The sequence below is a fragment of the Hypanus sabinus genome, chromosome 8 (assembly GCF_030144855.1).
Source record: "Hypanus sabinus isolate sHypSab1 chromosome 8, sHypSab1.hap1, whole genome shotgun sequence".
Classification (NCBI taxonomy): domain Eukaryota; kingdom Metazoa; phylum Chordata; class Chondrichthyes; order Myliobatiformes; family Dasyatidae; genus Hypanus; species Hypanus sabinus.
Window position 1 is genome coordinate 170,623,987 of NC_082713.1, and position 21,948 is coordinate 170,645,934.

General features: G+C 45.6%; 1 protein-coding gene across 4 annotated transcripts in view; it reads left to right on the plus strand.

Annotated features, from left to right (window-relative positions):
• Positions 1 to 392: 392 nt before the first annotated feature.
• The window catches only part of nr1h4 (nuclear receptor subfamily 1, group H, member 4), an 81,030-nt gene continuing 59,474 nt past the window's right edge, over positions 393 to 21,948 (plus strand). For 2 of the 4 annotated variants that reach the window (XM_059978551.1, XM_059978552.1), the window contains exons 1-2: positions 393 to 502; positions 15,251 to 15,613. In XM_059978551.1, the coding sequence (XP_059834534.1) occupies positions 439 to 502; positions 15,251 to 15,613 (427 nt within the window). In that variant the 5' untranslated portion in view covers positions 393 to 438. Of the gene's footprint in view, positions 503 to 2,513; positions 2,729 to 15,250; positions 15,614 to 21,948 lie in introns of those variants that run through there. The other 2 variants (XM_059978555.1, XM_059978554.1) reach the window with 2 other exon arrangements.

Genomic DNA, 21,948 nt, shown 5'->3' on the forward strand with positions numbered 1-21,948 from the left:
TGTGTTGGCAGCGGAAGTGTGGCTGCACTTGCAGCACAATATTCACCGATTTGATGTAAATGACACATTTTGCTTTAAATTCTCATGTACATGACAAATAAAATATCTACTACATCAGGGTCTGGAGTCTGTTACCACACAACCAGGGAGGTAATTACTTCCACCCTTCTCATTCTGGCCTCTTCCCTCTTCCGCTCCTGTCCTGATATAGGGACTCGGCCCAAAGCCTCAACTGCTCATTCCTCTCCATAGAGGCTGCCTGACCTGCTGGGTTCCTCCAGCATCGTGGGTGTGTTGAACTGCATTTCCGGCATCTGCAGAATCTCTTGCGTCTGTAAGTAAAACAGATGTACAAAGTGCCTCGGTAACGTGTTTTATGACCTGTGTTGCAGAGTTGTAGCCGCTGGGCCGATACGCCTGGATGGGCCAGAGGTGAAGATGCTGGGACGTGGCCAGTTTCCCGTGTCAGAAGGATTTTGCCTCACTGATTCATCGTTCTTTGGTAAGATCATAATGACAACACAAAGGTTTGTGTCCCTGTCACAAACTGCTCTGCACACTCCAAGATCTCACCACTCAAAGTAAATCTAATATTCAAGAGCATTTGTAATCAGTAGTACTTTACTGGACTCCTCATGTATCTAATGAAATGGCCAAGGAGTGTATGTCTGTGGTCTTTTGCTGCTGTAGCCCATCCACTTCAAGTTTCGATGTGTTGTGTATTTAGAGATCTCTACTACACACCACAGTCTTAAATAAACACATCACAGTGTTTATTTAAGTTAATGTCAGCTTGAACCAGTCCAGCCATTCTCCTCTGTCCTCTCTTATTAACAAGACTTTTTCACCCACAGGACTGCTGCTCACTGGATTTTTTTGTTTGCTTATTGTTTACACTATTCTCTGTAAACTCTAGAGATTGTTATGTGTGAAAATCCCAGGAGATCAGCAATTTCTGAGATACTCAAACCACCCCATCTGGCACCAACTATCATTCCACTGTCAAAGCCACTTAGATCACATTTCTTCCACATTCTGATGTTTGGGCTGAACAATAACTGAACCTCTTGACCATGTCTGCATGCTTTGGTGCATTGAGTTGCTGCCACATGATTGGCTGATTAGATATTTGCATTAATGAACAGGTGTACAGGTGTATCTAATGAAATGACCACGGGAGTTTAAAGCTACAAACAGAGGTCATGGGTTAAGGATGAAAGGTGAAATGTTTAAGGGGAACATGAGGGGAAATTTCATCATTCAGGGGGTTATGAGAATGTGGAATGAGATGCCAGCACAGATGAAAGATGTGAGCTCAATTTCAATGTGTAAGAAAAGTTTAGATAGGTGCATGGATGGAAGGGGTATGGAGGGCTAAGGTCCTGGTGTGGTCAAAGGGGTTAAGCAGTTTAAATGTTTCTGCATGGACTAGATGGGCTGAAGAGCCTGTTTCTGTGCTGTAGTTGCCTATGGCTCAATGACTCTAATCTTAGCTTTTAACCAAAATGCTGGAGGAATAATTGTTAGGTTAGCAACTTCCCTGGTGCCACCTGAGGTAATGATTATCCAGAACACAAGGAACACTCCTGTCCTGTGTACTGGGATCTCCCACCCTCATTCTGGGAGGAATTCCATTTCCCCATCAGCTGATGGCATTGTTCCAGGTGTCGCCCTGGGTTATGGAGCTCAGAGCCACAGTTCTCTGAGATACTTGGTGTAAATGTTCCAAAATGGTATTAACTTCAAACTTCAACACACCCACTGTGAGTCCCTATGTTCAAAGTTCAAAGTATTTTTATTATCAAAGTGTATCTATATCACCATATACAACCTTGGGATTTATTTTCTCACAGGCATTATGATAGAACAAAGAACTACAATAGAATCAATGAAAACCTACATCACAAAGCGTCATGGTAACGTAGTGGTTTGCGCAATACTATTACAGCTCGGGATGCTGGAAATCCACAGTAACACACACAAAATAGTGGGGGAACTCAGCAGGTCAGGCAGAATCTATGGAACTGAATAAACAGTTGACCTTTCAGACCAAGGTCCTTCTTCAGGAGTGGAAAGGAAGGGGGAAGATGCCAGAATAAAAAGATGGGATGGCCAGAATTCAGATTCCAATTCCGACGTCCTCTGTAAGGAGTTTGTATGACCTCCCCATGGAATGCGTGGGTCTTCTCTGGGTGCTCCAGTTTCCTCCCACAGTCCAAAGACATACCTGTTAGTAGGTTAATTGCTTATTGGAAATTGACCTGTGACTAGGTGAGGGTTAAATTGGGGGTTGCTGGGCAACGCACTCATAGGGCTGGAAGGAATCTCTAAATAAATAAGTAAAATAGAATGAAACAACTGTTCCTGAACGTGGTGATGTGCGACCTAAGGCTCGGCTCAGGCTGGCTCTGAACACATGGATGAGTGAGAGGAATTCCAATGTCAGGTGTTCCCAGCAGCCTGATATCATTGCCTGTGTAGAGTGAGTTAATCAGTAATCTTCAGTAACCTTTCGTCTCTGACCTAACCAAACAATTAATCTGAGGAAGTCATTTAAAAAGCTTTAGGCAGGGAAGATTTCTTTCCTTGTTCTCTAGCCTGTGAAGGGTTTGCAAAACTCCTGCTGCCTGGAATAAAATTCTGCCGGCAGCAACTATTTGTCGGAGGTAAGCAGTTCCAGAGGGAGCTTTCACATTCACCGAGTGGCTGACGATGAAGACTCTGGAAGGTAGGAGTGGTTCGGACGCCAGCCTGTATGAGGCACAGATTAGTGTCAGATTATCACAAGGCAGTGATTGCCAATGCACTTAACGCTCTTTACAGAGTAAAATGTATCCAAAAGTTTCACAAAGGCTTTTAATTGATTTTGACTATTGAATAACATTGTTTATACAGTTTCATTTTTAATTTGGTGAAATTTATCTTTCAGTGATAGAATGTTCATAATGATAAGCTTAAAACTGGGAAGAAATATCCTAAACAGAAGAGATTCTGCAGATACTGGAAATCCAAAGTAACACATGTATTGTAGGTATAAAGACGATAGCTGTGTGGTGTTATACCTGGCAAAGAATGTTGTAATTTACCAGTGGAAAAATATTTCATGATTCTTCTACAAAAGCCTTGAGTTTTCCCGTCTGTATAGGTCACTCACAGGGGAAAGTGTCTCAGGTGTTTATTCCGGAACCTGAGAACATCAAGAAGTCCTGATGAAGGGTCTTGGCCTGAAACTTTGACTTTCTATTCCTTTTCATAGATAGAGAAGTACAACACAGAAATCCATCTAGTCCACATACCAGGACCATAGCCTTCCATACCCCTACTGTCCACGAACCTATCAAAACTTCTCTCAAGAGTTGAAATCGAGCTCATTCCACTCTCTCACCACCCTCTGAGTGAAGCGGTTTCCCTCATGTTCCGCTTAGACCTTTCACTCTTCACTCTTAACCCATGACCAGCCTCAATGGATGCTGCCTGGCCTGCTGAGTTCCTCCAGAATTTTGTGTGTGTTGCTCTGGATTTCCAGCATCTGCAGAATCTCTTGTGAGCAAGCTGGCATCTCTGATAATACAACCCAACTCCTCACAATAACCTCTCACCCCCTTCTTTATCAACAATCCATCAATCTCTACCTTAAAGATATTCTAATATTCTGGTTCCAAAGGAAAAAAGTTCCAAAGCCTTTTTTACCTCATCTGATGGTTGAGGGTAGTAACTGTAACTGAACCTGGTGGTGTGGGACCTGATGGTTGAGGGGTAAGAACTGTGACTGAACCTGGTGGTGTGGGACCTGATGGTTGAGGGGTAAGAACTGTGACTGAACCTGGTGGTGTGGGACCTGATGGTTGAGGGGTAATAACTGTAACTGAACCTGGTGGTGTGGGACCTGATGGTTGAGGGGTAAGAACTGTGACTGAACCTGGTGGTGTGGGACCTGATGGTTGAGGGGTAATAACTGTAACTGAACCTGGTGGTATGGGACCTGATGGTTGAGGGGTAATAACTGTGACTGAACCTGGTGGTGTGGGACCTGATGGTTGAGGGGTAATAACTGTGACTGAACCTGGTGGTGTGGGACCTGATGGTTGAGGGGTAATAACTGTGACTGAACCTGGTGGTGTGGGACCTGATGGTTGAGGGGCAATAACTGTGACTGAACCTGGTGGTGTGGGACCTGATGGTTGAGGGGTAGTAACTGTGACTGAACCTGGTGGTGTGGGACCTGGTGGTTGAGGGGTAATAACTGTGACTGAACCTGGTGGTGTGGGACCTGAGTCCTGATGGGAGCAGTGAGCAGGGTGCATAGTCTGGTTGGAGGGGAACCCTGATGATGGATGCTGCTTTGTTGTGGCAGCTCTGCTTGTAACTGCTCTCAATGGTGGCGAAGGCTTTGCCCGTCACAGAGTGGACCGCATCCAGCACGTTATGTAGCCTTTTCCTTTTCTGGTCATTGGCGTTTCCATATCAGGCTGTGATGCAACCAGTTCGGGTACTCTTTACTGTGCGTTGATATTTAGATGACAAGCCGAATCTGTACAAACTTATAGAACTAGAGTCCTGACGAAGGGCCTCGGCCCGAAATGTCAACAGTGCTTCTCCCTATAGATGCTGCCTGGCCTGCTGTGTTCCACCAGCATTTTGTGTGTGTTGTTTGAATTTCCAGCATCTTCAGATTTCCTCGTGTTAGAACTAGAGACACCCGGAGTATCTGCTTCCCCCGCCAGGGGAAACATCCAACGATCTTAAGATGCTTTAATCAACTCTTGCTCTTGCTCATTGGAACCCCACCTTCTACAGGCCTGTCCCACCCAGCCTGGCCTCTCCACTGCCCATCCCAGGCATTGGTCTAGCAAATCTTTTCTGAATAGCTGCCAAATAATTTACATCCATCCCTTCGTATGGAGACCAGCCAGCACTGCACACAGTCTTGCCAATGCCCTCGATTACTCAAGCATAAGTTCCTTACTTTTGTAACCAGATCCCATGGCAACAATAACTTTATTCTTTGCTTTCCAAATTATTCACTGTTTCCTGTATGTGACTCCTTTGTGAATTGTGCACTAGCACACATTTCCTTCTGATAAAGGGAGGCTTCTTTACCTGCTGAGTTCATGCCAGTTCAGATCCTATTAATTATCCCTGTAACCTCCTCTTCCCAAGTTAGATCATCAAGTCATGTGGCCTATGGCCCAATTCGTCCATGCCAGTCAGGATATCTATCTGTGTTGTCCCATTTCACTGCATTTGGCCCAAGTTCCTGTAAACCTTTCCTATCCATGTACCTGTCCCAATATCTTTTCAAAGTCCTAATGAGAAGTCTTGAAATGTTAACAGCTTTATTCATTTCCATAGATGCTGCCTGACCTGCTGAGTTCCTCCAGCATTTTGTGTGTGTTGCCTTGGATTTCCAGCATCTGCAGAATCTCTTGTGTCTTCAGTTGGTATTGATGAAGTGCCCTTCAAATAGAGCAGGGACAAACAGCTTTGCTGAAAGAACTCAGCAGGTCGAGCAGCATCTGTGGGGGGAGTCACAACAAGTTAACACTAACTTCTGAACACTGGAAAGGGAGGGAACAGAAGAAGTAGATAGTGGAAGAGGGAGGAATACATGCCAGCAGGTGATAGGTGAGAAGGATCTTGGTCTGAATTGTCAACCGTTTACTTCCCTCCATGGGTGCTGCCTGGCCTGTTGGGTTCCTCCAGCATTTTGTGTGAGTTGCTCTGGATTTCCTGAACCACCAAGTGTGTGCCTTCAGGCTTCTGTACCTCCTTCCTGATGGTCACAATGAGAAGAGGGTGATGGGAATCCTTAATAATGAACGTTGCCTTCCTGAGTCACCACTCCTTGAAGATGTCCTGGGTACTATGGAGGCTAGTACCTAATATGGAGCTGGCTAACTTTAAAACTTTCTGCAGTTTCTTTCGGTCTTGTGCAGTAGCCTCACTCCTCCCCCCACCCCCCGCCCTGTACCAAATGGTCCTGACGAAGGGTCTCGGCTTTTCAACGACTGCTCATTTCAACGGATGCTGCCTGACCTGCTGAGTTCATCCAGCTTGTTTGTACGTGTGGATTTGACCACAGCATCTGCAGTGTACTTTGTGTTTACCACATGGTTATGTAGCTTGTCAGAATGCTCTCCACAGTACATTTATAGAAGTTATTGAGCATTTTAGTTGACAAACCAAATCTCTTCAAACTCTTAATGAGATATAGCTGTTGTCTTGCCTTCTTTATAGCTGCATCAATATGTTGGGACCAGGTTAGAGATCTTTGACACCTGGGGATTTGAAATTGCTCAGTCTCTGCTCTTTTGATCCCTCTGTGAGAATTGGTTTGTATTCCCTCATCTTACCCTTCCTGAAGTCTACAATCAGCTCTTTCATCTTACTGAAATTCAGTGCAAGGTTTTTGTTGCGACCCCACTCAACTAGCTGGTAAATCTCACTCCTGTACACCGTCTTAACTCCATCTGAGATTCTACCAACGATAGTTGTATCATCCGCAAATTTATAGATATACTTAGCCACACTGACATGGGTATAGAGAGTAGAGCGGTGGGCTAAGCACACACCCCTGAGGTGCACCAGTGTTGATCGTCAGCGAGGAGGAGATATTATCACCAATCCGCACAGACTGTGGTCTTCTGGTTAGGAAGCTGAGGATCCATTTTCAGAGGCCCAGGTTCTGTAGCTTATCAATCAGGACTGTGGGAATGACGTTGTTAAATGCTGAGCTATAGTCAATGAGCAGCATCCTGATATTGGTGCTTGTATTGTCCGGGTGATCTAGGGCCGTGTGAAGAGCCAATGACTGGCAATAGGTGAATTGCAGTGGGTCCAGGTCCTTGCCGAGGCAGAAGTTGATTCTAGCCATGACCAACCTCTCATTTCATTTCATCACTGTAGATGTGAGTGCTACTGGGAGATAGTCATTAAGGCAGCTCACACTACTCTTCTTCGGCACTGGTATAATTGTTGCCTATCTGAAGCAGGTGGGAACTTCCGACCATAGCAGTGAGAAGTTGAAAATGTCCTTGAATAGTCCCAGTGAGGGGAGATTTGATAGAGATATATAGATTTATGATGGACATAGATAGAGTATGTCTGGCAGGGTGGAGATACATCTCTACAAAGTTGGTGTGAGGTGCTCCTTCCCTGTGCTAGGCTGCAGGTCACCATTGGGTGAGGTAGAGATACGTCTCTACCAAAGAAGGTGTAAGACCATAATAAGACCAAAAGATATAGGAGCAGAATTAGGTCCATTTAGCCCATTGAGTCTGCTCTGCCATTTCATCATGGCTGATCCAATCTTCCTCTCAGCCTCAATCTCCTGCCTTCTCCCCATTTCCCTTCATGCCCTGACCAATCAAGAATCTATCAACCTCTGCCTTAAAGATGAATACAGACTTGGCCTCCACAGCTGCCTGTGGCAACGAATTCCATAGATTCATCACTCGCTGGCTAAAGAAACTCCTCCTCATCTCCATTGTGAAAGGACATCCCTCTATTCTGAGGCTGTGTCCTCTGGTCTTAGGCTCTCCCACCACAGGAAACATCCTCTCCACATCCACTCTATCAAGGCCTTGCACCATTTGATAGATTTCAATTAGGTCACCACTCAGGTTTCTGAATTCTTCCCTCCACTAGCCTGTAGGTCACCCTTGGCCAAGGAAGAGCACCTGCTTAGCGCTCCCCCCCACCACCACATATCAGGGCCATGTGAAACCATGGGAGCAGGTGCATATCACAAGTCCTGGTTATGATGCCAGGCAAACAATCTCTGAAGAGCATTGATAATGGCTAGAGTCGCCCATCTTTTGAAGACACTGCCCAGAAGAAGGCAATGCCATATGGTGGAAGTTCCATGAACTGTTAAGTCACCATAACTGGAGAGAAGGTTCTTGGGAGACTGAAAGGTCTGAAGGTAGATAAGTCACCTGGACCAGATAGACGACAGTCAAAAATTCTGAAAGAGGTAACTGAAGAGATTGTGGTGGCATTAGTAATGATCTTTCAAGATTCACGAGATTCTGGAATGGTTCTGGAAGACTGGAAAATTGCAAATGTCACTCCACTCTTCAGGAAGGGAGAGAGGCAGAAGAAGGGAAACTATAGGCCAGTTAGTCTGACCTCAGTGGTTGGGAAGATGTTGGAGCTGATTATTAACGATGAGGTCTCAGAGTACTTGGAGGCACATAACAAAAAAGGCTGTACTCAGCATGGTTTCCTCAAGGAAAAGTCTTGTCTGACAAATCTGCTGGAATTCTTTGAAGAAATAACAAGCAAGATAGACAAGGAGAATTGGTGGATGTTGTGTACTTGGATTTTCAGAAGGCGTTTGGCAAGGTGCCACATATGAGGCTGCTTAACAAGCTACAGCAAAGATTCTAAGGCAACATGAGAGAACCTGCAGATGTTGGAAATAAATAAAAACACAAAATGCTGGCAGAACTCAGCAGGCCAGACAGCATCTATGGGAGGAGGTAGTGACGACGTTTCGGGCCGAAACCCTTCATCGGGAGTCCAAAACCCTCCTGATGAAGGGTTTCGGCCCAAAACGTTGTCACTACCTCCTCCCATAGATGCTGTCTGGCCTGCTGAGTTCTGCCAGCATTTTGTGTTTTTATTAGGAAAGATTCTAACATGGATACAACAGTGGCTGATTGGCAGGTGGCAAAGAGTGGGAATAAAGGGAGCCTCTTCTGGTTGGCTGATGGTCTCTAGCAATGTTCCACATGGTCTGTGTTGGGACTGATTCTTTTTATGCTATATGTCAATGATTTGGATGATAGAATTGATGGGTTTGTTGTAAAGTTTGCAGACAATACTAAGATAGGTGGAGGGGCAGGTAGTTCTAAGGGAATATTGAGGCCTCAGAAGGAATTGGATAAATTAGGAGAATGGGCAAAGAAGAGGCAGATGGAATACAGTGTCTGGAAGTGTATGGTCATGCACTTTAGTGGAAGGAATGAAAGGGGTGACCATTTTCTAAATGCAGAGAAAATACAGAAATCTAAAGGCTAATTTGCAGGTTGAGTCTGTGGTGAGGAAACCAAATGTGAAGTTAGCATTCATTTTGAGAGGACTAGAATATAAAAGCAAGGATGTAATGTTGAGACTTTATAAAGCACTGGTGAGGACTCACCTGAAGTATTGTGAGCAGTTTTGGGCCTCTTATCTTACAAAAGATGAGCTGAAAGTTGAGAGAGAGTTCAAAGGAAGTTCCCGAAATGGTTCCTGGATTAAATGGCTTGTCATATGAAGAGCATTTGATGGCTTTGGGCCTCTGTTCATTGGAATTTAGAAGAATGAGGGTGACCTAATTGAAACCTATTGAATGGTGAAACCTATTGAATGGACACAGCCTCAAATTAGAGGGGCGTTCTTTCAGAACAGAAATGAGGAGGAATTTCTTTAGCCAGCCAGTGGTGAATCTGTGGAATTCTTTATGTATACTTACAGCAGAAGTTGGTAGAATCTTGACTGGTTGATTGGTCAGGGCATGAAGGGATACAGGGAGAAGGCAGGAGATTGGGATTGAGAGGAAAAAATGGATCAGCCATGGTGGAATGGCGGTGCAGACTCGATGGGCCAAATGGCCTAATTCTGCTTCTGTATCTTACGGTCAAACCACTTCTGTAAAAAAACTCTGCCAAGAACAATCATGGTCATGGATAGACCATAATCACTCATTTCATACCACATGGCACATTTTGATGATGGTGATATATAGGTAAATGCAAACAGTCTTTTTGCACTGAGGTTGGGTGAGACTAGAGCTAGAGGTCATGGGTTAAGGGTGAAAGATGAACTATTTAAGGAGAACATGAGGTGGAACTTCTTCACTCAGAGGGTGGTGAGAGTGTGGAATGAGCTGCCAATGGAAGTGGTGGATGTGGCATAATTTAAGAGATGTGTGGATAGGTGCGTGGATAGTAGGGTGTGGAGGGCTATTGTTGGGTGCAGTTTGATGTGACTAGGCAGGTTAATAGTTTGGTATGAACTAGATGGGTCAAAGGACCTGTTTCTGAGCTGTAGTGTTCTATGACTCTAAAACCTGGTGGCTATGTCCATTTTATTAAGTGCTACAAGCACAAAGAATGAACAAAGACAAGGAAAGAGGAGTTGTGGTTGCCTCAGAATCTGATTGGAGATAAAGCTCATCCCATTGATAAGATGTTACCTATAAAATAGCCAGAGTCAAGTGGCATGACTCCTGCTACAGGGGAAAAAAAAACGGAGAAGCTTCCAGAAAATGCAGAATCAGCTATGCAATTGATGGAAAAAATACTGAACAATTAGGTGATTATATAAAATTAGAAGCAAGCACAGGAAATCTCATCTACAAGAAAAATAACAATTCTACACTCTGATCCAACATTCCTAAATTTATCACTCTAGTTCTTGTTTCAGCCAACCTACGGGGAAAAAGTCTGTTTGCATTCAACCGATCTACTGCATACCCCTCAATTATTTTCTATTCCTCTTCAAGATCGTCTCTCATTCTCTTATGCTCTAGAGAATGAAGTCCTTACCATAAGATCATAAGACCATAAGCCAATAAAATATAGGATTAGAATTAGGATATTTGGCAGAATTAGGCCAATTGACCCATCGAGTCTGCTCCGCCATTTCAGAATGGCTGATCCATTTTCTCTCTCAACCTTCTCCCCATATCTCTTCATGTCCAGACTAATCAAGAATCTATCAACCTCTGCCTTAAATATTCATAAAGACTTGACCTTCACAGCCACCTGTGGCAACAAATTCACCAGATTCACCATTCTCTGACTAAAGAAATTCCTCTTCATCTCCATTCTAAATGAACTCTCCTTTATTCTGAGGCAGAGTCCTCTGGCTTTAGACTCCCCCACCTTAGGAAACATCCTTTTCACACATCCACTCTATCGAGGCCTTTCGCCATTCGATAGGTTTTCTAAATTCCAGTGAGTACAGGCTCAGAGGTCTTTCAATTCCAGAATTATTTTCATCAACCTCCTCTGAACCCTTTCCATGTCAGCACATCCTTTCTTAGATAAGGGGCCCAAAACTGCTCACAGTACTCCAAGAGAAGCCTCACCAGAGAAGTGTGGCAGATGTTTCACCAGACAGATATTGCCTGACCTGCTGAGTTCCTTCAGCATTTCTTTAGCTGATCCAGATTGTATCTGTCTCAGTTTTCTCCACCCTGTACTTTGGCCACTGGGGGCCAGGACAGAACTAAAACTAGGGGCCTATTGTCCCCTCCTGTTTCTGGACACCAAACACACAAGGTCACTACGGACTCCCCAAGTGTTTCATACTGACGGTAAAATGGCAGCCGTCCAGATCTTTTTAGCCTTGTAGCTTTGTCCCTCATGAAGCATGACTCCCCTTGCAAAGAACCTACCTGATGCCCCCCACCCCCGCTAGCTGCCTTCACTGTTACAGAAAGGCTACAGCACTGGCTGATGAAGAATATGCACAAACTGGTGTTTCTTTAGAACACATGATCCCCAGTGCAATCTTCACCCTGGTACAGAATCAGAATCACTGACATATGTCATGGAATTTGTTGTTTTGTGGCAGCAGTACAGTACAATATTTAAAATTCTATAAGTTACAATAAGAAACACTGTATATATAAAAAACAAATAGGCCATTCAAATAAGGAGCAAAAGCAAGAAGGTGCTCATGGCTTCTGGTCTGTTCAGAAATCTGATGGCGGAGATTCTGAAATACTCTGGCTAAGTTCGATCAACAGGGCAACTCCTGACTGCCTGTTACACTGCTGGCACTTGGGACAGCAGTGAAGGTCCTCCATCTTCATTGCTGTTTCTGTAACAATTTTTGACCAGTCAGGGTTATTAGCTCTGAGCTGAACCGCCAAACCTGGAGGATGGGTGGACCACTGTTAGTCTGGCCTCTAAGCTTTGACCTGCTGGGCATGGGTGACCCTGCTAATGGTAAAAACACACTGCGCCAGGGCAACAGTACCACATTTTCAGCATTCTCTTCAGTGCAAGTAAACACAAGGTGTCCATATGGCTGAGGCTTTTTACTGGGAGCATGATGAGCAGATTTGGGCCCCTTAAGTAAGAAAGGATGTGTTAGCAAAAAACACAAAATGCTGGAGGAACTCAGCAGGCCAGGCAGCATCCATGGAAAAGAGTACCAATGCTGAGTTCCACCAGCATTGTGTACGTGTGACACTTTGGATTTTCAACATCTGCAGATGTTCTCCTGTCAAGGGTGTGCAGACACTGGGTAATGCAAAAGAGGAAAAGTAAGGTAGTGTCCATGGGTTCATGGGCAGAGGAGGAGCTGCTGCTAAAGTGTTGAGTGTGTGTCCTCAGGCTCGTGTACCTCCTTCCCGATGGTAGCAATGAGAAGAGGTTATGCTCTGGGTGATGGATGCTCCCTTTTTGAGGTGTTGCTGTTTGGAGGTGCTGTCATTGAGGTGTTGCTGTTTGGAGGTGCTGTCGTTGAGGTGTTGGTTTTTGGAGGTGCTGTCGTTGAGGTGTTGCTGTTTGGAGGTGCTGTCGTTGAGGTGTTGCTGTTTGGAGGTGCTGTCATTGAGGTGTTGCTGTTTGGAGGTGCTGTCATTGAGGTGTTGGTTTTTGGAGGTGCTGTCGTTGAGGTGTTGCTGTTTGGAGGTGCTGTCGTTGAGGTGTTGCTGTTTGGAGGTGCTGTCGTTGAGGTGTTGGTTTTTGGGGGTGCTGTCGTTGAGGTGTTGGTTTTTGGAGGTGCTGTCGTTGAGGTGTTGCTGTTTGGAGGTGCTGTCGTTGAGGTGTTGCTGTTTGGAGGTGCTGTCGTTGAGGTGTTGCTGTTTGGAGGTGCTGTCGTTGAGGTGTTGCTGTTTGGAGGTGCTGTCGTTGAGGTGTTGCTGTTTGGAGGTGCTGTCGTTGAGGTGTTGCTGTTTGGAGGTGCTGTCGTTGAGGTGTTGCTGTTTGGAGGTGCTGTCGTTGAGGTGTTGCTGTTTGGAGGTGCTGTCGTTGAGGTGTTGCTGTTTGGTGGTGCTGTCGTTGAGGTGTTGCTGTTTGGAGGTGCTGTCGTTGAGGTGTTGCTGTTTGGAGGTGCTGTCGTTGAGGTGTTGCTGTTTGGAGGTGCTGTCGTTGAGGCGTTGCTGTTTGGAGGTGCTGTCGTTGAGGTGTTGCTGTTTGGAGGTGCTGTCGTTGAGGTGTTGCTGTTTGGAGGTGCTGTTGTTGAGGTGTTGCTGTTTGGAGGTGCTGTCGTTGAGGTGTTGCTGTTTGGTGGTGCTGTCGTTGAGGTGTTGCTGTTTGGTGGTGCTGTCGTTGAGGTGTTGCTGTTTGGAGGTGCTGTCGTTGAGGTGTTGCTGTTTGGAGGTGCTGTCGTTGAGGTGTTGCTGTTTGGTGGTGCTGTCGTTGAGGTGTTGCTGTTTGGAGGTGCTGTCGTTGAGGTGTTGCTGTTTGGTGGTGCTGTCGTTGAGGTGTTGCTGTTTGGAGGTGCTGTCATTGAGGTGTTGCTGTTTGGAGGTGCTGTCATTGAGGCGTTGCTGTTTGGAGGTGCTGTCGTTGAGTCGTTGCTGTTTGGAGGTGCTGTCGTTGAGGTGTTGCTGTTTGGAGGTGCTGTCGTTGAGGTGTTGCTGTTTGGAGGTGCTGTCGTTGAGGTGTTGCTGTTTGGAGGTGCTGTCGTTGAGGTGTTGCTGTTTGGAGGTGCTGTCGTTGAGGTGTTGCTGTTTGGAGGTGCTGTCGTTGAGGTGTTGCTGTTTGGAGGTGCTGTCGTTGAGGCGTTGCTGTTTGGAGGTGCTGTCGTTGAGGTGTTGCTGTTTGGAGGTGCTGTCATTGAGGTGTTGCTGTTTGGAGGTGCTGTCGTTGAGGTGTTGCTGTTTGGAGGTGCTGTCGTTGAGGTGTTGCTGTTTGGAGGTGCTGTCGTTGAGGTGTTGCTGTTTGGAGGTGCTGTCGTTGAGGTGTTGCTGTTTGGAGGTGCTGTCGTTGAGGTGTTGCTGTTTGGAGGTGCTGTCGTTGAGGTGTTGCTGTTTGGAGGTGCTGTCGTTGAGGTGTTGCTGTTTGGAGGTGCTGTCGTTGAGGTGTTGCTGTTTGGAGGTGCTGTCGTTGAGGTGTTGCTGTTTGGAGGTGCTGTCGTTGAGGTGTTGCTGTTTGGAGGTGCTGTCGTTGAGGTGTTGCTGTTTGGAGGTGCTGTCGTTGAGGTGTTGCTGTTTGGAGGTGCTGTCGTTGAGGTGTTGCTGTTTGGAGGTGCTGTCGTTGAGGTGTTGCTGTTTGGAGGTGCTGTCGTTGAGGTGTTGCTGTTTGGAGGTGCTGTCGTTGAGGTGTTGCTGTTTGGAGGTGCTGTCGTTGAGGTGTTGCTGTTTGGAGGTGCTGTCATTGAGGTGTTGCTGTTTGGAGGTGCTGTCATTGAGGTGTTGCTGTTTGGAGGTGCTGTCGTTGAGGTGTTGCTGTTTGGAGGTGCTGTCGTTGAGGTGTTGCTGTTTGGAGGTGCTGTCATTGAGGTGTTGCTGTTTGGAGGTGCTGTCATTGAGGTGTTGCTGTTTGGAGGTGCTGTCGTTGAGGTGTTGCTGTTTGGAGGTGCTGTCATTGAGGCGTTGCTGTTTGGAGGTGCTGTCGTTGAGGTGTTGCTGTTTGGAGGTGCTGTCGTTGAGGTGTTGCTGTTTGGAGGTGCTGTCGTTGAGGTGTTGCTGTTTGGAGGTGCTGTCGTTGAGGTGTTGCTGTTTGGAGGTGCTGTCATTGAGGTGTTGCTGTTTGGAGGTGCTGTTGTTGAGGTGTTGCTGTTTGGAGGTGCTGTCGTTGAGGTGTTGCTGTTTGGAGGTGCTGTCGTTGAGGTGTTGCTGTTTGGAGGTGCTGTCGTTGAGGTGTTGCTGTTTGGAGGTGCTGTTGTTGTTGAATGAGGGTAGTGACCATGATGGAGTTGGTTGAGCTTGCAACTTTCTGCAGCTTTTTCTGATCCCGTGCGGTGGCCCCTCCATCCCAGACAGTGATGCAACCTGTCAGAATGCACTTCATGGTACTTTTGAAGACATTTGTTAGTGTCTTTGGTAACATACCAAAATCTCCTCAAACTCCAAATGAATTATGGCCTCTGTCATACCTTCCTTGTAATGGCCCGGGATAGATCTTCAGGATTTTTGTAAGCAGGGAACACCGATGGTCTCAGCACTGGTCCCTGTGACACACCGCCAATGACAGCTCTCAAGTCCAAAAAGCCACCTTCTGTCTCCTGCCATCAAGTGAATAGTTTATCCTGTGGTCAATGGTTGAGTGACTGATTATCTCTCTGTTTCATTTGTACAAAGATGTCGTGACCGACCAGCTCAGCCTCTCCCTGCCAGATCCAGATGTTTCTGCCTACATGCAATACCCCAATACGCCTCTGCCCTCGATGCAGCTGTGTGGGCCAGTGCCTCCCTATTACTCCAACAACAGCTACTACAACCAGTACTCTGAAGAATGGTACTCCTCACCCATGTATGACATGAAGGCGTTAACCTGTGACAGGGCCTTCCCCAAAGACTCCGAAGAGTGCGATGTCCCCATCGCCAAGAAGCCACGGTTGGGTACTATCCCAGGCAAGATGAAAGGCGACGAACTTTGTGTCGTGTGTGGAGACAAGGCTTCTGGATATCACTACAATGCTCTCACCTGCGAAGGATGTAAAGGTAAGAATGGAGGAGGGGATAAGGTCAGAATGAAGGTCTGTTGGAGAAACAGAGGCTACCTCGTGATTGGAGAGGCTAGAACCTCATTAAACAACATCTGAAAAAGGAAAATTATCTGTTTCTCCATTACCAGAAGCAATAGACAACAAGATATAGGAGCAGAATTAGGCCGTTTAGCCCAACGAGTGTGCACCACCATTTGATCATGGCTGATTTAAAGATAAAGATTAGATTAACTTCATTTGTCACATGTACAGTACATCAAAACATCTAAACATGCAGTGAAATGAGTCCTTTGTGTGAATGACCAACACAGTCTGAAGATGTCCTGGGGGCAGCCCTTTGGTGTCGTCATGTCCACAGCTCACTAACCCTAACCAGTTCATCTTTGGGAAGTGGGAGGAAAGCCATGCAGTCATGGGGAGAATATTTAATCTCCCTACAGACAGCAGTAGGAATTGATCCCCGATCGATGATGTGCTAACCTACACTACCGTGCAACACTCTCAATCCCATTCTGCGTTCTTTCCATAATCTTTGATGCTCTTGCTAATCAAGAACTTACCAATCTTTGCTTTAAACATATTCAATGACTTGGCCTGCACAGCCATCCATGGCAAAGAAAGGTGGAGGAGCGGGTAGTGTTGAGGAAACAGAGTCTCAGAGAGACTTAGATAGTTTAGGGAAATAGGCAAATGAAATACAATGTTGGAAAGTGTATGGTCATGCACTTTGGTGGAAGAAATCAACAGGCAGACTATTATTTAGATGGGGAGAGAATTCAAAATGCAGAAAAGCAAAGGCACTTGGGAGTCCTTGTGCAGGATACCCCGAAGATTAACCTCCAGGTTGAGTTGATTGCAAAGAAATCGAATGCAATGTTGGCATTTGTTTCTAGAGGTATTGAATATAAGAGCAGAGATGTGATGTTGAGGCTCTAAAAGTCACTCGTGAGACCACACTTGGAGTATTGTATGCAGTTTTGGGCTCCTTATTTTAGAAAGGATATACTGACATTGGAGGAGATTCAGAGAAGATTCACAAAAATGATTCCAGGAATGAAAGGGTTACCCTATGAGGAACGTCTGACAGCTCTTGGGCTGTATTCCCTGGAGTTCAGCGGAATGAGGGGGGATCTCATAGAAACATTCCGAATATTAAAAGGCCCGTATAGATTAGATATGGCAAAGTTATTTCTCATGTTAGGGGAGTCCAGGACAAGAGGGCACGACTTCAGGATGAAGGACATCCATTTAGAACAGAGATGTGAAGAAATTACTTTAGTCGGAGGGTGGTAAATCTGTGGAATTTGTTGCCACGAGCGGCTGTGGAGGCCAAATCATTGGGTGTATTTAAGGCAGAGATAGATAGGTTCTTGATTAGCCAGGGCATCAAAGGGTATGGGGAGAAGGTGGGGGAGTGGGGATGACTGGAAGAATTGGACCAGCCCATGATTGAATGGTGGAAAAGACTCGATGGGCCAAATGGCCTACTTCTGCTCCTATATCTTATAGTCTTATGGGTTTAATTCCATAGATTCACCACCCACTGGTTAAAGAAATTCTTACTCATCTCTCTACTAAAGGGATGTCCCTCTATTCTGAGGCTGTGCCCTCTGGTCCTAGACTTTCCTATTGTAGGAATCATCCTCTCCACGAGCACTCTGTCTCCACCTTGTATTCTGAGGTTGCCCCCTATGGTCCCAGTGGTTCAAAGAGGGAGCTCAGTAGCACCTTCTCGAAGAGCAATAAGCACTGAGCTCCCTAATGACATCCGCAATTTAATAATCTCAGGGTAACAAGTGGGTGGAACAGCATGCCAGCATAGCAGATAGCATAACTCTTTACAGTACCTGCTGTAAGTCTGCGCTTCAGTTCATTCGATTGTCTGTAAGGAGTTTGGACGTTCTTCCTGTGAAAATAGGGTCTCCTCCAGGTGTTCCTGTTTCCTCGCACAGTCCAAAATGTACAGTTAGGGTTAGTGACTTGTGGGCATGCTATGCTGACACCGTGGTGACATGTATATTTATATAAATGTGTGTGTGTGTGTGTGTGTGTGTGTGTGTGTGTGTGTGTGTGTGTGTGTGTGTGTGTGTGTGTGTGTGTGTGTGAGTGTAAGTGTGTGTAAAATAAATTAAGTAAATAGTGCAGAAAAAGAGGAAAAATGTAGTGAGATGGTGTTCACGACTTGATCGTCCATTCAGAAATCAGATGGTGGAGGGGAAGAAGCTGTTCCTGAACCATTGAGTGTGTGTCTTCAGGCTCTTGTACCTTCTTCCTGATGTTAGCAATGAGAACAGGGCATGTTCTGGGTGATGGGGGTCCTTAATGACGGATGCTGCATTTTTAAGGCATCGCCTTTTGAAGATGTCCTTAGTGCTGCAAGACTAGTGGAGCTGGCTGAGTTTACAACTTTTTCTGATCCTGTGCAGTGGCCCCTCCATACCAGACAGTGATGCAAACCAATGAGAGTTCTCTCCATGGGTCATCTGTAGAAATATGCGAGACGTGACAAATAAAGCTGATCTTTATTGTTAAAGTAGAGAGGGAGGTAAAGAAGGCTTCATCAGTCAGGAAGTAACGTTACAGTTGTATAAAACTACAGTTAGGTCACACTTGAAGTATTGTGCACATTTCTGGCTTCCACATTACAGAAAAGATGTGGAGGTTGTGGAGAAGGAGTACAAGGGCTTCACCGACATGGCCTGGATTAAAGAGCGTTAACTGTAAGGAGATGATTGTGACAGTCATGAGGCTCCCAGCATCATATGGAACTCACTACTGTGTCTGTAACAGAGACAGAGTGAGGGCCAAACCTCAGACAGTAGAGACCAGGGCTGTGGGCACATTCATACTGATCGCACCTCCTGCTGACTAAGACCCCTGTTCCAAAGTTGTGCATTTTCCAGTCTATGTTCTCGTTTTCTAACTCTTTGATAGATTGAGCAAGCTGGGGCTTTCCTCCTGGAAGTGAAGGAGGATGAGAGGTGTCTTGATAGAGGTGTACAGGATGATAAGAGGCAAAGATTGAGTGGACTGCCAGAGAATTCTTCCCAGGACAGAAATGGCTACTTCAGGTAGGCATAACTCCAAAGTGATTAGAGGAAAGTAGAGGGGATTAGTTTTTTTTATACAGAGTGGTGATTACGTGGAACACACTGCCAGGTTTGGTTGTAGAGGCTGATTCATCAGGAGCATTGAAGGGACTCTTAGCTAGGTACATAGAGTAGGAATGAAGGGTTAGATTGATCTAGGGATAGGTTAAAATGTCGGCACAACATTGTGGGCCAAAGGGCTTTAGTGACTTGCTTTAATGTTCTATGTTCTATGTTCCACCCTCCATGTTCTAACTCCTTCCACCTGCTTAGTGAAAGGATACCTTGTTTATGGTTTACCCCCATGGTCACCCCAGTTTTACTCCAGCACCTGCCCTCACCCACCCTGCAGTTTAACCAGTTTCCCTTTCCCTGGTCTTCTCCCAGTTCTGGAATGGGGACTTCAGCCTGAAACATGAATGCTGTTTCGAAAATCAGGAGGGCTACAAGAGCATATGAGATGGATCTAGCAGGAAAGGTTAAAGAAATAAATACCCAAAAATTTCTTTAACTATATTAAAAGTAAAAGAGCAGCTCGGGAGAGGGTTAGTCCCCTTAGGGATCTGCAGTCTGGAACTGTAGGAGATGGGTGGCATCTTTAACAAATATTTCTCCTTGGTGTATACTGAGGAGAAAGAAATGGTTGCTCAAGCGATAAGGGAAGCAAGCAGTAATATTTTGGATTTCCATGGAGTGAATCATCAGAGCCTGGCCAAGCACATCCTTGCACTTGATGGGAGGCTAGGGAAGAAATTGCCAAGGCACTTGCAGAGGTACTTGCTTCAGTGGTAGCCAGAGATGTACGAAGTAGTAGGTGACAGGTGAAACCAGGAGAAGGGGAAGGGTGAAGTAATGATCTGGGAAGTTGATTGGTGAAAGATATAAGGGGCTGAAGAAGGGGGAATCTGATAGGAGGGAACAGAAGATCATGCAAGAAAGGGAAGGGGGAGGAGCACCAGAGGGAGGTGATGGGCCAGTAAAGAGTTAAGGTGAGAGAGGGAACAGGTTTGAGAAATTGATATTCATGTTCTCACATTGGAGGATACTGAGACAAAATATAAGGTGTGGCTGCTCCAACTGCTTCACTATAGCTCAGCTGAAGCCCCCAAACTTCAAAGTACGCTCATCATCAGAGTACGCACGTATACATTACACTCGTTATCAGAGTACGCACGTATACATTACACCCGTTATCAGAATGCACACGTATACATTATACCTGCTATCAGAGTACATACGCATACATTACACCCGTTATCAGAGTACCCATGTATACATTACACTCGTTATCAGAATACACACGTATACGTTATACCTGCTATCAGAGTACGCACTTATACATTACACCCGTTATCAGAATACGCATGTATACATTACACTGTTATCAGAGCACACACCTATACTTTACACTGTTATCAGAGTATGTATGTATACATTACTTGAGATTTCATCCCCCAACAGGCAGCCACAAAACAAAGAAACTCAAAAAAATAAGCCGTAAAGGAACACCCAAACCTTGGGAAGCTGATGAAACAGCATGTAGCGAGACCCTCCTCCAGGGTCCCACTCCCTTCCTCGTCTGTAATCCGCTCCAGTGGCCCCAGCACTCCCTGCTCTCCTGATCATTAGCTGAGCTGTCAAATGTCTGAGCTCTGAACTCTGGAGTTCCCTTCCTGAACATTCCCTTCCTGATCATTCCCTTCCTGAACATTCCCTTCCTGATCATTCCCTTCCTGATCATTCCCTTCCTGATCATTCCCTTCCTGAACATTCCCTTCCTGATCATTCCCTTCCTGAACATTCCCTTCCTGATCATTCCCTTCCTGATCATTCCCTTCCTGATCATTCCCTTCCTGATCATTCCCTTCCTGAACATTCCCTTCCTGATCATTCCCTTCCTGATCATTCCCTTCCTGAACATTCCCTTCCTGATCATTCCCTTCCTGAACATTCCCTTCTTGAACATTCCCTTCCTGATCATTCCCTTCCTGATCATTCCCTTCCTGATCATTCCCTTCCTGAACATTCCCTTCCTGATCATTCCCTTCCTGAACATTCCCTTCCTGATCATTCCCTTCCTGAACATTCCCTTCCTGAACATTCCCTTCCTGAACATTCCCTTCCTGATCATTCCCTTCCTGAACATTCCCTTCCTGATCATTCCCTTCCTGATCATTCCCTTCCTGAACATTCCCTTCCTGATCATTCCCTTCCTGATCATTCCCTTCCTGGACATTCCCTTCCTGAACGTTCCCTTCCTGATCATTCCCTTCCTGATTATTCCCTTCCTGAACATTCCCTTCCTGATCATTCCCTTCCTGAACATTCCCTTCCTGATCATTCCCTTCCTGATCATTCCCTTCCTGAACATTCCCTTCCTGAACATTCCCTTCCTGATCATTCCCTTCCTGATTATTCCCTTCCTGAACATTCCCTTCCTGATCATTCCCTTCCTGAACATTCCCTTCCTGATCATTCCCTTCCTGATCATTCCCTTCCTGAACATTCCCTTCCTGAACATTCCCTTCCTGATCATTCCCTTCCTGATCATTCCCTTCCTGATCATTCCCTTCCTGAACATTCCCTTCCTGATCATTGCCTTCCTGAACTTCTCCCCAGCCCGCCCACCTTTAAAGAAATCCAGAAAACCACCTTCTTTGACCAGGCTTCAGATTATCTGTCCTGATAACTCAGCAGCTTTAGATAAGGTGAAGTAAATTCCGTTATCAGAGTACCAGTACATATATGTCACCGTATACAACCCTGAGGTTTGTTTTCCTGGGGGCAGACTCAGCAAATCTATAGAATAGTAAGTATAACAGAATCAATGAAAGATCAACAAGGGTGCAAAAGACAACAAACTGTGCAAATGCAAATATAAATAAATAGCAATAAATAATGAGAACATGAGATAATGGGATAAAGTGTCCCTCAAGAGAGATCATTGCTCGTGGGAACATCTCAATGGTTGGGCAAGTGTGTGTAGTTTTCCCCTTTGTTCAAGAGCCTGATGGTTATGTTCGTGAACCTGGTGGTGTGAACCCTGAGGCTCTTGTACCTTCTGCCTGAAGGCAACAGTGAGAAAAGAGCATGTCCTGAGTGGTGGGATCACTGATGATGGATCTGCTTTTATGCCACAATGCTCCATGTAGATCTTCACAATGATGGAAGGGCTTTACCTGCGATGTACTTTTTGTAGGACTTTCTGTTCAAGGACATACCAGTCTGTGTGCCAATCAGT